Source organism: Bos indicus, chromosome 6 (assembly GCF_029378745.1).
Source record: "Bos indicus isolate NIAB-ARS_2022 breed Sahiwal x Tharparkar chromosome 6, NIAB-ARS_B.indTharparkar_mat_pri_1.0, whole genome shotgun sequence".
Lineage (NCBI taxonomy): Eukaryota > Metazoa > Chordata > Mammalia > Artiodactyla > Bovidae > Bos > Bos indicus.
Window position 1 is genome coordinate 38,159,753 of NC_091765.1, and position 16,532 is coordinate 38,176,284.

Consider the following 16,532-nt stretch of genomic DNA (forward strand, 5'->3'; position numbering starts at 1 on the left):
CTTTAAAAGATAAGAATTATCTATTGCTTTAAGTTACCTGTAACACCATTTTAGATAGTAATTTTACAGATGTATAGCTCAGACAATCCACAAATTATCCACATTATTTATGGCCACATTATTATTGGAATTACAGATTACAGTGTCTAATTTGAATAAAATAACTGACAAAATGAGCAAATGACAAATGTGTATTGTTGCAAAATTACAGAGTAAGAATAACGTAAAAAAAGTAAGTACTAGCAAAAAATAGACAAACAAAGGCAGAACTAATCCTGCTACTACTAATATGACCATTTTATTAACTATATCATAAGGTATGGACAGTGAAGTCAGTCCAAACATTTTTTTAGGTCTTAAGAAACCATATGAAGTAAGGATTTATACCTTGTATTATTACTAATGAAACACTTGAAAGTCTACACTGTGTGACACTGAGGGTGAACTTGCCATGATTAGGAAGACATTTGAAAATGGTTTACAATATCTTTATTTCAACCTTAAAAAAATATTAATTTATGAAAATATTAGTACATATAAAGTACTGGTGTGTATACATACACACACATGTGCATGCACACACAAATGCATCAGAGGTTATGTGCTCTATTAAAAAAAATTGGTATGCAAGTAGGCAAAGTTAGAGCTTACCAATTTCTACCACAGCAGAATAGTTTTATAAAAGAGGATCTAATTTTACTACTCTCTGCTTAAAGAAATATAGCAGCTTTCCATGGTTGTAAGAAAAGTCAAAATCCTTAATATTTCCTATATGTTTTTCTCATAATCTTATATATTTTTAGTCTCACCTGCTACTATTCTCTCCCTTGCTCTCTACTCTATAAGACACATTAAACCATATGATTTTGTCTTCAAGTAATAACACTGAAATCTCATATCACAAATCATCCTTCAAAATTATAATCAAGAAGACTATTTACACATTTATATCCATCATTAATCCTTTCAACCTCAGAATGTTCAAATAATTAGAATATCAAAAAAGTTCACATTAATGTAGTAACTAATTATTTTCTATATACACTTGGACATGCCTTATCACTTGAATTCACAGAATCACAGAATATAAGAACTAGAAATTTACTTTTAAAATGTCATCTATTCCAACCAATCAGGTGATGCTTCTGAATGCCTCTAATGATAAGGCAAGCAGAGAATCATTTTTCTCGTTCCTCTTTAAAAAAAAAGTCTGATCCTTAGAAATTTTCTTTCTTATATGGTTCTAAAATCTATTTCCACCTGATCTCTAGGGTAGTGATCCTAATTCTACTCATTGGGTCATTCAGAGAAAGTTCAGTCTTACATAGTGGAATAATGATATAAATTTTAGAGACTTCAAAGGCTTCTTTTCTGTGGTAGTATGGAACAAGAAATAGAGTATGGAGGGACTAATGTTTGAGTATCTTTTATGAGGTGGTTATTTTATATTTAACTTTCATATTGCCCCAATGAGTTTGTTATATTATTGCCAAGTAACAAGTGAGGAAATTAAAACTGACAGAAAGTTAACACTTCGTGTAATTTAAGTAGCAGAGCAGGGATTTCAACCACAAGTCTGTCACAGATACCAAAGCCTATGTTTAAGTCTGTTTATAACACTGAACTGCTTCCCACAAAGGAGAAAGATTTAAGAGAAGGTGAAACATCGAAATGTAACAAAATAAGAGGCGATACTAAAATTCCCATACTTTCTAACTTTCAAAATTCAATGTATTGATACATTTTGCCCTTAAGCCTTCTATTAAAATCATCTTCAACATTTCTTTCTCTGTCTTATAACCAACCTGTCTTATTATCTCAAATTTTTCATATCTTTCTACATAAACAAACTCATAAAACCTAAAATTAAGGAAGCAAAAAGAAAAATATTTCCATATTTCAGCCTCTCTCAATTTTATAAAACCTAAAATTAAGGAAGCAAAAAGAAAAATATTTCCATATTTCAGCCTCTCTCAATTTTAATCTGTTTTACACACTGAAAAGATGATCGTCTTTAAATACTGAGTAATGCACTCTTCTCTAGAGCCTCAAACATCACATTGCCTTCTGCAATCAAACTTAATGCTAACATTTTTCTGGTTTCGAGGCCTGACAACACTATCCCTAATTTGTATTAACAGAAGCTATTTGTTCTCTCTTCTCTAGGCAAACACTTATTTGGCATCCTCCATTGAGCGACTGAACTGAACTGAACAAGCACTTTAAGGCTCTTCCTTCTTTTCCTCTGAGAATCACAATTCTTCCTTTAAATAATGATCAGATAAGATCAGCACAGTTTTGTCATTCATGCTTTTGAAAAATGTGTCTCTCTATATAATTATTTACATTATGTTTATCAAGGTATTAACTTTTCTCTTTCCCTAGTGACATCATAAACAACTGACTATTATCCATCAGTTTTAAATTTTTGACCCAAGTGTGAAAAACTGAAGAACAAAAGTGCTTAATGAATGTTCTCAGCTGTACATTATAAAAATTCATTTTTATCATATACATCTTTTTATTTGTATACTTTCCTTTTAGGTTGCTTGTTAGGATTCTCTCACCATACACTTTATTATGAAAAGAGGGTAGAGAAACTTTCACTTCTCCTTTTATAAACAAAGTCAAATGTAATACAAAAGTTTTAATTTAGCACTTCTCTCTAGTCCATGTTACAGACTAATTTCAAGTAATATTACTTTTAAATTTCTCTGTGAATATATGGTTATATATATACATATATATATATATATATACTTAAGAATATTAAAATCATACATCACATACACACACACACAAATCTTACCTTGCTGAGTATTTTGTTCTTGCATTCGATTCACAGTGAGGTCTAAGGGGCCTTCCTGCTCTTCCTGAAGGGAGTTTTCTGCTTGATTCATTTGGATACTTTTACATATCAGACTTGGTCCAATTGAACCATTTCTATTCTCTTGAATTTTACCACTTTTTGAAATATACTCAATTGCAAACTGACGTATCATCTTTTTCATTAATTCCTGAGCAACTAGGGGAATGTTAGGATCACAGTTCTGAGGAAGATCTAGGGAAGAAATAAATACAGTAAGAATTAAAAAGAGAATACAAAATACCAATGTTTAAATTTATCTTAACTACAAATTAATGATTTCAGAAGTTTCAGAGTAAGTCCATAATTGCGAATGGTTTCTGTAACTTAGCAACAAAAACCTTGTAGATTTAATTAGTATTACGAGAATATATTAACCCCAAACTTGGCTATTTAATTATTTCTTCAAAATAAACATTTTTGGTCCCAAATTAAAATATAAAGAACTAGACATAAAAGGAGACAGCTTATTTTCAGTTTTAATTCAAATGAATTGTAAAAGATATTAAAACTTAGTATGTGAACATAAATTGTATATATAAGTAATCAAGCAATTTTTAATAGAGTAGGTACATACATTAACTATTAAAGAAAACGTCTAAACTCTGTTAACTGTTTATTACCATTAATCCTGTCAAATATGTAGAGCCTGAATGTCATCAAGGATTTTTTCTTTCTCAACTTTTCATATCAAGACACTTCAGTCATAAAGAAAAAATTAACACTAAAATGACACAGAGAGCCTCAACCAATATTCAAGAATTGTCAGTATGCTGCCATATTCACATTCTTTTTACTTTCTGGTTTGTAGAACTACTGAAAAGTAAATTGCAAAATTATGGCATTTCACTCCTAAATATTTCAGCACTCATCTACTAAGATTCCCCTATAGAAACAGTAATACCATTATTGAGAGTCTTAATCAGTCCTTGATCCCAAAACATGTTGGTCAGCTATAACCAAAATAAAGGTAAGTAGTCATATACATTTCTGCTTGAAACCTGGACAAGAGGTAAAAACAACTAAATTATTTTATAGTAAGAAGTATGGAATAAATAAATTTATAAACACAGTATATAATAAGTAAAAAAGAGTACTGATATTGGGTGGTAGTAGTGGTTTTTCCAAAGACACACTACTGGTTTCACCCCAATCCTTTTATTTACCCTGCTCCTTCAGAGGTAGAATGACTGGTGAAATGGTAAGGATGACTAAGCTTATCTGGTTAGGCTCTGTACTTCCTCTTCGGAAGTGGGCCTACTTCTAGAGATATTAATTTTCTGCTCATTACCACCTCAACTCTTACCCAGACAAATCAGTGTTGTGTGAACAGACCTGCCTTGATCCCAAGCTGTCTGAGATTGAAGGCTTATGTCGTCTTAGTTGGAGTGCCTAAGAGAACTGAAGGCAAATCCTCCAACCAGCAACTATTTTTATAAAGGTGAGGAAAGGCAACAAACTACCTCCACCATGATCACCATCATATCTGATGAGCAAAATGCGATCTAAACTGACATCAATCTGTTTATGGTCTTGCAGAAGTATCAATATATTTGATCACAGGGTGCTTTTTTGGATCTGCTAGAGATGTTGGACACGACTGAAGCAACTTAGCAGCAACAGCAGAGATGTTGCACAATAAACATCTCCTTAATATTAGCTCTTTCAAAACAATTTTGAATTCTGAAAAAACCATCTGAGGCGGGATTATGGGCTTATAAAAAAAGTAATATTTAATTCTCATATTTATTCTTTGTTTAGAACCGAGTAGGAAGAGAGGCACTAGTTGTTCTAGGGTACTAAAAAGAAAGACTTGCCTATACACTTGACCCTTAAACAACATGAGTTTGAACTGTAGAATAGACATGAATTTTTTTCCAATAAATATACACTAGAGTACTACACAATCCATAGTTGTTTCGATCTGTAGATGTGGAACCCCAAATACGAAGGGCCCACTATAAAGTTAAGAGTTTTGACCATGCAGAGGGTCAGTGCTCTGAACTCCCATTTTGTTCAAGGGTCAGTTGTATATATTATATCCCCATGGCATATTTATTTTAAAACTGGAGGTTTGTACCTCTTAATTTCCCCCTCTTCACTTATTCATCCCCCAACACCCCTCTCTCCTCTGGCAACCACTTGTTTGTTCTCTGTAACTATGAATCTGTTTCACTTTGTTTTGTTTCTTAGGTTCCACATGTAAGTGAGAATATGTAATACAAGGTATATGGCCCATGGTATTGAAATAACTTTGTATGGGGACAGACTGTTACTAAATTTATTGTGGTGATCATTTCATCATGTATGTCAGATCATCCCATAGTATACCTGAAACTAAAATAATATTGTACATCAACTAAATTTTAATGAAAAAAGACTGACAGATTGAAATCTTAGCCATCTTTATAAATTTAGGTTAGTTAAACACCCCTCCATATTTTAGTATCTCTGTTCATAAAATGGAAATAACAGAACTTTGGAAATCATAATAGGGCTTGCTCACAGGATATTTTAAGATTGTATGAGATTGTAGATAAAATACTGAGTTCTTATACTTGGCATTTTAATAACTGACATTAACTACACTGTTATCTTAGATTGTAGTGAACATAACAAGAGAAACAAGAAGATTCAGGCTGAGCAGTTATATATTATTTAAATCATAAAATGTCAACTAAGTAGAAATATTAACTAGGTTAATACGTACATTATTAATTAGCTTGGAAAATACAAAGGACATAATTTCTAAGCCCATGTGATATATTCTTATCCAGAAGACAGTATTAGCATATGTAACCTAACTAAAGTGATTAATATCAAAGCAAGAGATTTCTGTTACACAGAAGGATTCCTAATTAATACTATTTCTTGATGACTTCCTTCAGGAATCCTTGAAGGTGTTCCGCAAACTGTTTCTCCGTGATTTTTCAAACCTAATCTTGCTTTGCATTATGTGTTAAAAGGAGATACTGGATTTACTTCTATGTATTTCGGTTACCTGACCTGTAATTTACTGGCTAATGCCACTTTATAAATTCAAAATGATTAAATTTATAAAAAAGGGACAGAAACATGATCACATTCATATCATATGACTAGAGCTACACTTTAGAGTTGAGTTTGCTAAGTCGCTTCAGTCGTGTCCGACTCTGTGCGACCCCATAGACGGCAGCCCATCAGGCTCCCCCGTCCCTGGGATTCTCCAGGCAAGAACACTGGAGTGGGTTGCCATTTCTTTCTCCAATGCATGAAAGTGAAAAGTCAAAGTGAAGTCGCTCAGTCGTGTCCGACTCTTAGCGACCTCATGGACTGCAGCCTACCAGGCTCCTCCGTCCACAGGATTTTCCAGGCAAGAGTTGAGTTTAGAGCTCGGTTATTCATCTACTCAGTTTTTGCTTGTTTATATTAGGAATACATCTGTGTGTAAAACCAAAAGACTTGGCAAACAGCAAAAAAACAAATACGATTTAAAAAGCTAAAGAGATAAAGAAAATGCTGCTCAGTTGCTAATTAGTTAGTGAGCCTTCTAGATTTCTTGCACAAGTGGTCACAATTACAAAAAAATGAATTAACTAAAGATCTTGGTCAGGGATATACACTCAAATGGTTTCAAAAGTTAGGCAACTAATAAACACTGGGCTGGAAGAGAAAATATGTTGCCACATGGAAATGGTATGCCCCTAAGAAGACAGAAATAATTTATTTTTGCCCCATCTCTTTATTTTTCAAATTTAACAAATTCAAGAATTTAGCAAGTTCTTTGTGGTGGCCAGTTTCAAGATGGTTCTTAATGATTCCCACTTTACCTCCTAGTCTCCAATGTTGCATAGTCCCTTTCACATTGCATGAAGGGTGAAATGTGAGATTAAAATAACATACTGCAAAAGTGTACGTCACTTCCAAGATTAGGTTATAAGAGAATATGGCGTCTATCCTGGATACTCTGAACACTGATGTTCACTATCACCCCCTTCTATTCTGCCCTCTTGCTCTCTCATCACTCACTCTGGAGAAAGTTGTGGCACTGAGGAGGCTCACAAGGAGAGGAACTGAAGTATCCTGCAAACAGCAGAATGACCGAACATGGAAAAAGATGCTCAACACCAATCAACTCCCAAATGACTGAAAAGGAAAACAATATACCAAAAGGTATGTGATGAAGCTAAAACAGTGATTAGAGAGCAACTTATGGCAATAAACACAGATATTAAAAAATTCAACTCAACCTAGCCGTCCTTAAGAGAAAATGATTTGAAAATTAAACCCAAAGCAAGAATAAAGGAAGAAATAAATAAAAAGTTAGAGCAGAAAATATTAAATAGGAGAAGGGAAAGGCAAGACAAGGTAAGATAAAGAGAAGATCAATAAAACCAAAAATTTATTCTTTGAAAAGATTTTAAAAAATTGACCAAGAAAAAAAATAAAGATTTAAATTTGTAAAATTACAAATGAAGGAAGAGATATCACCATTAACATTAAAGAAACACAAAAAAGTAATAAAGAAGTACTACAGAAAAAAAGCTACACATCAACAAATTAGATATCCTATATGAAAAGGCCAAATTCCTAGAAAGACAAAAACTATCAAACTCACTCAAGAAGTAATAAAAAACTTGAACAGACATACAAGTAAAGAGACTGAATTAGTAGCCAAAACTCTTGTCATAAAGAAAAGCCCAGGAACAGATAGATTTACTGGTGAATTTTATTAGACATTTAAAGAAGAATTAAAACTAATCCTTCACAAACTCCAAAAAAAGAGATGAGGAAGGAACACTTCCCAACCCATCCTATGAGGGCAGTGTTAGCCTGATAGCAAAACCAGACAAAGAAACCACATAAAAAGAAAACTACCAAATCAAATGAAAACTATCCATTATGAATAGACAAAAAATCCAGTTGACCCTGAAGCAACATGGTTTTGAGCTATGTTGTTGTTGGGGCTTTCCTCGTAGCTCAGCTGGTAAAGAATCCGTATACGTGGATTTTTTTTCAACAGCAGATACTACAGTACTATACAATTTGTGGTTGGTTGAATCTTAGTAGATGTGGAACTACAAATTCAGAGGGCTGACAGTAAGTTATACATGAATTTTTGGTTGTACAAAGGGTCAGACTCTATCTACCACAGGTTTGAGGGTCAACTCTCCTATCAAACAGAAACTAGCAAGACACAATAAAAAGGATTATACATCAATACCAAGTGGGATTTATCCCCAAGATGCAAGGTTAGTTTAACATATAAAAATCAGTCAAGCAATGTAATATAACATATTAAGAAAGGACAAAAGCCACATAATAATCTCCACAGATGTAGAAAAGCACTTTATAACCTTTCCATGATAAAAACACTGAACAAACTAGGAATAGAAGGAAATTACCTCAATCTAAGAAAGGGCATCTATGAAAAATCTACAGATAACATCATACTTAATGGCGAAAGAGTGAAAGTTTCCCCAAAAATACCAGAACAGGAAAAGGACACATGCTCTCACCATTTCTATTCAACATGTACTGGAGGTTCTAGTCAGTGCAATTAGGCAAGAAAAGGAGGTAAAGGCCATATGGATTGAAAAATTAGAAGTAAAACTCTCTTTATAGATAATGCAATGTTGTATATAGGAATTTCTACAGAATCCACACACACAAAATTTTAGAACTAGTTAAGTTCAGCAAGGTCACAGGGTGCCATGTCAATATACAAAAATCGATTTTACTTCTATACAATGGCACTAAGCAATTCCAAAATGAAATAATTAGGAAAATAATTCCATTTACAACATATTAGAAAGAAGAAAAATAAGTCTGACAAAGCATAAAGAGAACCTAAATAAACAGAAATACGTCCTGTGTTCATGAACTGAAAGATTTAATACTGTTAAAATGATAATATTCCCCAAATTGATCAACAAATTTAACACAATCTCTATCAGAGCCCTAGCTGGCATTTTTGTAGAAACTGACAAGCTGATTCTAAAATGCATATTGAAATGAAAGGAATCCAGAATAGCCAAAACAACCTTGAAAAAGAAATAAATTGGATGACTAGCAATTCCTATATCAAAACTTATTAAAAAGTGTAATAACCAAGCCTAGGTGTTAATGCCATAAGGATAGACATATAGATCAACAGAGCAGAACTGAGCCCCAAGATAAATCCTTAATTTATTAAAAAAAATTTTTTTCCCTCCCTTCATTCCTTCCTCCCAGGCTTGCCTTCTTCGAAGCTATTTTCCTAAAAGAACCGAACGAGATCTACAACAATAATTCATTAAACAAAACCCCTGAGAACTTATTATATGCCAGGAACTAAGGTATTTTCCAGGAATTCAAAATGAACAAAATAGACAACAGTCTCAGCGCTCACGCGAAGAACACATATCTTAATCTATTTTTGTTAAGAGTACCAAGAAAATTCAAGGAAGAAAATAATTGTCTTTTCAATAAGTTTTGCTTAGGACAACTGGATATTTATATGCAAAATAATGAAGCTGGACCTCTACCTCATACCATATAGAATAATTAACCCCAAAACGGGTTAATTATCTAAACATAGGACCTAAAACTATAAAAATCTGAAAGAAAACATAAGTATAAATTTACTTATAAACATAAGTATAAAGACCTTAGATCAAATCAGTGATTCCTTAGATCTGACACTAAAACACAAGGAATGAAACAGATATAAACAACTTGATTAAAATTTAAAATGTTTGTACTTCAAAGGAAATTATCAATAAGTGAATACAGTCCACAGAACAGGAGTAAATATTTACAAATCACATGTCTGTTAAGGGTCTACTCTCCAAGTATATAAAGAACTTTTATAACCCAACAATAAAGAAATAAATGCCCAATTAAGGAGAAAATGATTTGAGCAGGCATTTCTCCAAATAAGATATTACTAATGACCAGTAAGCACACGACAAGATGCATTTCTCTAAAGCGCATTAGTCTTTAAAGAAATGCAAATCAAAACCAGAATGAGATATTACTTCACACCTAGAAGGAGAATTATAATAAGTGTAGATAACAAGAGCAACTGAGGATGTGAAGAAATTCGAGTCCTCATACACCACATGTGGGAACGCAAAATGGTGCAGTCTTTTGGAAAATACACTTTGATAACACAATGGTGGTGGTGGTTTAGTCACTAAGTTGTGTTGTGATCCTGTGGACTATAGCCCACCAGGTCCTCTGTCCAAGGGATTTTCCAGGCAAGAATACTGGAGTGGGTTGCCATTTCCTTCTCCTGGATTCCTGGAGAGCCGACTTCTCCTGGTCAGGAAAGGGATCTTCCTGACCCAGGGTTCGAACCCAGGTCTTCTGCGTTTCAGGCAGATTCTTAACCAACTGGGCTACGAGGGAAGCCCTTGATAACACATTAAAAAATGTAAACAAAGTATTATCATATGACCCAGCAAATTCCACCCCCAAGTATATAACCAAGAAAACGGAAAACACATTCAGTCAAAAATGTGTATGAATGTTCACAGCAGCATTATTCATAACCACCACAAAGTAGAAACAACCCAAATGAACATCAACTGGTGAGTATATAAATGTAGTATATTTATACAAGAGTATTATTCATTCATAAAAGGAAACAAAGAACTGATATGTACCAGAATAATGAACCTCAAAAGCATGCTAAATGAAGGATGCGCATAGTACAACTGCATTTATATGAAATGTTTAAAACAGGCAAATCTAGAGAGAGAGATTTGTTAGTGATTGCCAGAGCCTGGAGAAGAGTAGAATGATGAGGAATGAGTGCTAATCTAAAAATGGGTTTTTTAAGGATGAAGACTATATCCTACAGATAGTGGTAATGGTCACAAAACTTTGTGAATGAGTATATTAAAAACCACTGAATTTTACACTTTAAAAAGTAAATTTTATAGAATGCAAATTATATCTGAATTAAAAAAAAAAAAGAAAAATAGGAAAAAAGGGTAAATTAGAGTGGAACTTTGAGCCTAAAGGGCAGATTCACGAGCCATAAAGAATTATTTCTTAAGATCTAATCAAATAACTTCCAACATTTGCCCAGCTGGATTTCAGAATTGCTATGGAACAGTGATCCCTGTGTGCACCCAATTTCCCCATTTCAAACAGGTTTGTTTACAGAGGTTATCCTATGCCTGTCCTAACACTGTATGTTGGGTGTGTATGGGCAAGTAATTTGTCTTTTCACTTTTAAAGGGCTACAGATCAAGAGAAACTATACCAAAGGAACTACACCCAAGGAACTTCATTTGTATCTAAACTAAATTAGATAACAAGAGCATGATTTTTGAGATGATACTATAGTAAGACTTTTGGAAGTCTTGGTCACGGGTGAGTATATTTTACATATGGGAGACACGTGAATCACCAGAACCAACTGATTCCAGCTTCCTTGTATTCACTCCTTTGTTAAGTATTCTTCTACACTGATAGAAGAATATTTATATAACATATAATGAATATGTTATATTCATATATAACATATATATGAATATATATTCATATATAACATATATATATTCATATATATATGTTACATTCATATATATATATATATATATATATATAAAGAATAACATATAATGCTATTATTTACCAAGACAGAGAGCTGCTCTTAGGATCAATCTAAGAATATCTGTGTAGGTTGTCTCAATTATGAGATTGTCAATGTGGAAAATGTTGGTCACTAATTCAACAAAAATTTTAAAGGCCAGGATGATGGTTTCTGTTATCTTCTCTTTCTCCATCTCCATTTCCCTTCTATGTTTGACATGTATTAACAACAATTAACAGTGATATAGCACTTTATATAACATGAAGAGCTCTAACATACATTGACATCACTTAATGACAAATATCATATTAGATCAGAAAATGATATAATAAAAGGTAAGAAGGGAGGGGAAGTCTTACAGCACTACTGACGGTGTACAGTTCTTGCCCTTGCCTTTTATTCTTCCACAGTTATTTTAAAAAATTTCAATCTTTAGAAAAGTTGAATGAAGAATACAATGTACTTCCACAAAATTTCACCTCTATAGATTCAACTACTGACATTTTGTTTCATTTGATTTACATATAAACTCACACACACGTTATTTATGGGTGAAGGATTTGAAACCTGTAGATACCATGAAGCTTTAACTCTAATTGAGTAATAAACAACAACATTATGAAACATAACTATAATGCCATTATCCCTTTCAAAAAAATTAACACAAACAATATTGTCCCCAACTCTCCCCCTTATCTCCTTTACACCTTTTCTTCCCCAACCTCAGGCTGCAATCTAAGGTTCCGTACTGTATTTGACTGTCATGTCTCCCTAGTTTTTTTCCTGTTTTTCTTTTTAAAAAAAGAAGAAAAAAAAAAAAACAACCTTAAGATGCTATTTATCTTGTAATATTGTCCTAAAGTTTGGATTAGCAACATTAAGATTTCAGTTCAGGTTAATCATTGACAGGAAGAGTACACAGATGGTATGCCTCCTTAATGTATTATACCAGTTCATCCCAGCATTAGTAGTGTTGATCATTAGCTTTAAGGTAGTTATCCAACAAATATTTCCATTGTAGAGTTATATTTTCTCCTTTGTAATTAGTAATCTATGGAGTAATATTTTAATGTATTGATAATTATTCTCTTCCCCAACAATCTTGTATTTGCTTAATGGTTTTTGTATCAATTGGTAATCTCTGCCAGAAGCAACTGGTATACTAGTGGTTACAAACCAGTAATTTTTTAAAGTCCACTACACTGAAACAATACTCACAGAAAACTAGTCAATCTAATCACACTAGGACCACAGCCTTGTCTAACTCAATGAAACTAAGCCATGCCTGTGGGGCAACCCAAGATGGGCGGGTCATGGTGGAAAGATCTGACAGAATGTGATCCACTGGAGAAGGGAATGGCAAACCACTTCAGCATTCTTGCCTTGAGAACCCCATGAACAGTATGAAAAGGCAAAATGATAGGATACTCAAAGAGAAACTCCCCAGGTCAGTAGGTGCCCAATATGCTACTGGAGATCAGTGGAGAAATAACTCCAGAAAGAATGAAGGGATGGAGCCAAAGCAAAAACAATACCCGGCTGTGGCTTTTGAACTGTGGTGTTGGAGAAGACTCTTGAGAGTCCCTTGGACTGCAAGGAGATCCAACCAATCCATTCTGAAGGAGATCAGCCCTGCGATTTCTTTGGAAGGAATGATGCTAAAGCTGAAACTCCAGTACTTTGGCCACCTCGTGCGAAGAGTTGACTCACTGGAAAAGACTCTGATGCTGGGAAGGATTGGGGGCAAGAGGAGAAGGGGACGACAGAGGATGAGATGGCTGGATGGCATCACTGACTCGATGGACGTGAGTCTGAGTGAACTCCGGGAGTTGGTGATGGACAGGGAGGCCTGGCGTGCTGTGATTCATGGGGTCGCAAAGAGTCGGACACGACTGAGTGACTGATCTGATCTGATCTGATTCATTCTCTATTTTTCTGTAGCATTCTTTAAAAAAATAAAGAAAAAAGGAAAAAAATGCCTTCTCTTCTGTGACCCCCACATCTTTTTTGGTTTTGTTTCTTTTTATCACAATGAAAAAGAAACATAGATTGTTTATTATCTAATATGTTGTCTAGGACTTCATTACTCACTTTAATGCACAAATGATTCCAAATCTGGCCAGTGGAAAGCCCTTCATATTGGTCCTTATATACTTTCGATGTATCTTGAGGACTTCCTTTTTTTTAGCATATAAAAATGTTCCTTGTCCGCTTTCTATTTTTCCTGTCCCTGACTTGGAATCAACCAAATGTCCTATTTTTGCTATTTGTGGTAAAAGTGAAAGTTGTTTAGTTGTGCCTGACTCTTTGAGACTATACAGTCCATGGAATTCTCCAGGCCAGAATACTGGAGTGGGTAGCCCTTCCCTTCTCCAGGGGATCTTCCCAACCCAGGGATCAAACCCAGATCTCCCACATTGCAGGTGGATTCTTTACCAGCTAAACCACAAAGGAAGTCCAAGAATATTGGACTGGGTAGCCTGTTTCTTCTCCAGTGGATCTTCCTGACCCAGGACCAAACCGGGGTCTCCTGTCTTACAGGTGGATTCTTAGCCAACTGAGCTAGCAAGGAAGCCTACTTGTGGTAGGGACTGGCATAAGTGTGGTGACTGCTACTGTAGTGTCACTGCTTCTAGAATTTTATAGTAGGCAAAGTTAATAAGTGCTAAAATATATATATATATATATTTAAATCATTAGTTCATATTGTTACCTCTTTAACCATGGAGTTCTTCTCTTTCCCCATTCCATATTTTTATTCCCTTAACAGTAAAAACTCACAAAATTACCACACCAATACAATGACTGTAATATGTTTATCCTTAAAATATATACCATGGAGAACAGAGTACTGTATTTGTAATCTGAGTTAATTTTTCCTGTATTATCAATATGAAATAGTTAGGTTCATTTGCTTTTTTGTTTTACCCAATCACATCCTTGTTGATTTTATTTTTAAAAAATGTACAAAAGTAACATGTCTCAAAACTCAAAAATATACAAGTCTCAAAAAAGGTTCACTTATTTTCCACCACTCCCAAAGTAACCAAATTTCTTCAGTTTCTAGTTTATCCTTTTGTGTTTCTTGTATAAAAATAAGAAAATGCTCATATATTCTTTCCTCTTCTGTCTAAAAGATTATTAATCAGTTCAGTTTAGTTCACTTGATCAGTCGTGTCTGACTCTCTGCGACCCCATGGACTGCAGCATGCCAGGCGTCCCTGTCCATTATCAACTCCCAGAGCCTGGTCAAACCCATGTCCATCAAGTCAGTGAAGCCATCCAACCATCTCATTCTGTCATCCCCTTCTCCTCCAGCCTTCAATCTTGCCCAGCATCTGGGTCTTTTTCAAGGAGTCAATTCTTCGCATCAGCTGGCCAAAGGATTGGAGTTTCAGCTTCAGCATCAGTTCTTCCAATGAATATTCAGGACTGACTTCCTTCAGGATGGACTGGTTGGATCTCCTTGCAGTCCAAGGGACTCTCAAGAGTCTTCTCCAGCACCACAGTTCAAAAGCATCAATTCTTCGGCGCCCAGCCTTCTTAATGGTCCAACTGTCACATCCATACATGACTACTGGAAAAACCATAGCTTTGACTAGATGCGCTTTGTCGGCAAGGTAATCTCTGTTTTTTAATATGTTGTCTAGGTTGGTCATAGCTTTTCTTCCAAGGAGCAAATGTCTTTTAATTTCAAGGCTGCAGTCACCATCTGCACTGATTTTGGAGCCCCTCAAAATAAAGTCTGCCACTGTTTCCATTGTTTGCCCATCTATTTGCCATGAAATGAGAGGACTGGATGCCATGATCTTAGTTTTTTGAATGTTGAGTTTTTTGGTGGTTTTTTTTTTTTTAATTGAAGGATAATTGCTTTACACAATTTTTCTGTTTTCTGTCAAAGCTCAACATGAATCAGCCATAGGTATACATATATTCCCTCTCTTTTGAACCTCCCTCCCTGAATGCGGAGTTTTAAGCCAGCTTTTTCACTCTCCTTTCACTTTCATCAAGAAGCTCCTCAGTTCCTCTTTGCTTTCTGCCATAAGGGCAGTGTCATCTGCATATCTGAGGTTATTGATATTTCTTCCGGCAATCTTGATTCCAGCTTGTGCTTCATCCAGCTTGGCATTTCACATGATGTACTCTGTATTAATAATAGACCATATTTGCCCTTTTTCCTCCTGTTTTTTAACTTAAAAATACATACCAAGTTAATTCTTATCAGCTCATAGTCTTAAAACCTTTTACTGAAGTATAATTCATACACAATATTAAGTAAGTTTCAGGTGTGCAAAAAAGTGATTCACAATTTTTAAAAATTATATTCCATTTATAGTTATTGGCATATTCCCTGAATTGTACCATACATCCGTGTAGCTTTTTTATTTTCCACAATACTTTATGTAAAAACTATTTTAAACTATTTTCCACAATAGTTTGTACTTCTAAATCTATCTTGCTCCTCCCCTTCTCTCTCCCCACCGATAATCACTAGTTTTGTCTCTGTGAGTCCATTTCTTTTGTTATATTCAGTAGTTTCATATTTTTAAGAAGCCACATTTAAATGATATGCACTATTTGTCTTTCTCTAACTTACTTTATAAGCATAATACCCTCTAAGGTTCATCCATGTTGCTGCATTTTTCATTCTTTTTTATGGCTTAGTATTCTGTTGCATATATATGCCATATCTTCTTTATCCATTCATCTGTTGATGAACATTTAGGTCACTTTATTTTACTCTACTACTGCTGCTGCTCAGCAGCTTCACTTGCATCCAACTCTTTGTGACCCTATGGACTGTAGCCCACCAGGTTCCCTGTCTATGGGATTCCCCAGGCAAGAATACTAAAATGGAGTGCCATGCCCTCCTCCAGGGTATCTTCCCAACCCAAGGACTGAACCCACATCTCTAAGTCTCCTGCATTGGCAGCCAGGTTCTTTACCACTAGTGCCACCGGGGAAGCCCATTCTATTCTACAGCTCCATGGTAATCCATTGTTTCTACCACATGATCAACCTGTTTCTAGAGTGAGTGAGTGAGTGAAAGTTGTTCAGTCATGTCTGACTCTTTGCAACCCCATGGACTATACAATTCAT

The 16,532-nt window shown here is 34.7% G+C and overlaps 1 protein-coding gene across 12 annotated transcripts in view; it reads right to left on the reverse strand.

Moving 5' to 3' along the window:
* Positions 1 to 16,532, reverse strand: part of LCORL (ligand dependent nuclear receptor corepressor like) — a 179,136-nt gene that overhangs the window by 54,410 nt on the left and 108,194 nt on the right. For all 12 annotated transcript variants that reach the window (XM_019962498.2, XM_070791198.1, XM_070791199.1 and 9 more), the window contains one exon: positions 2,810 to 3,061. In XM_019962498.2, the coding sequence (XP_019818057.2) occupies positions 2,810 to 3,061 (252 nt within the window). The remainder of the gene's footprint in view (positions 1 to 2,809; positions 3,062 to 16,532) is intronic.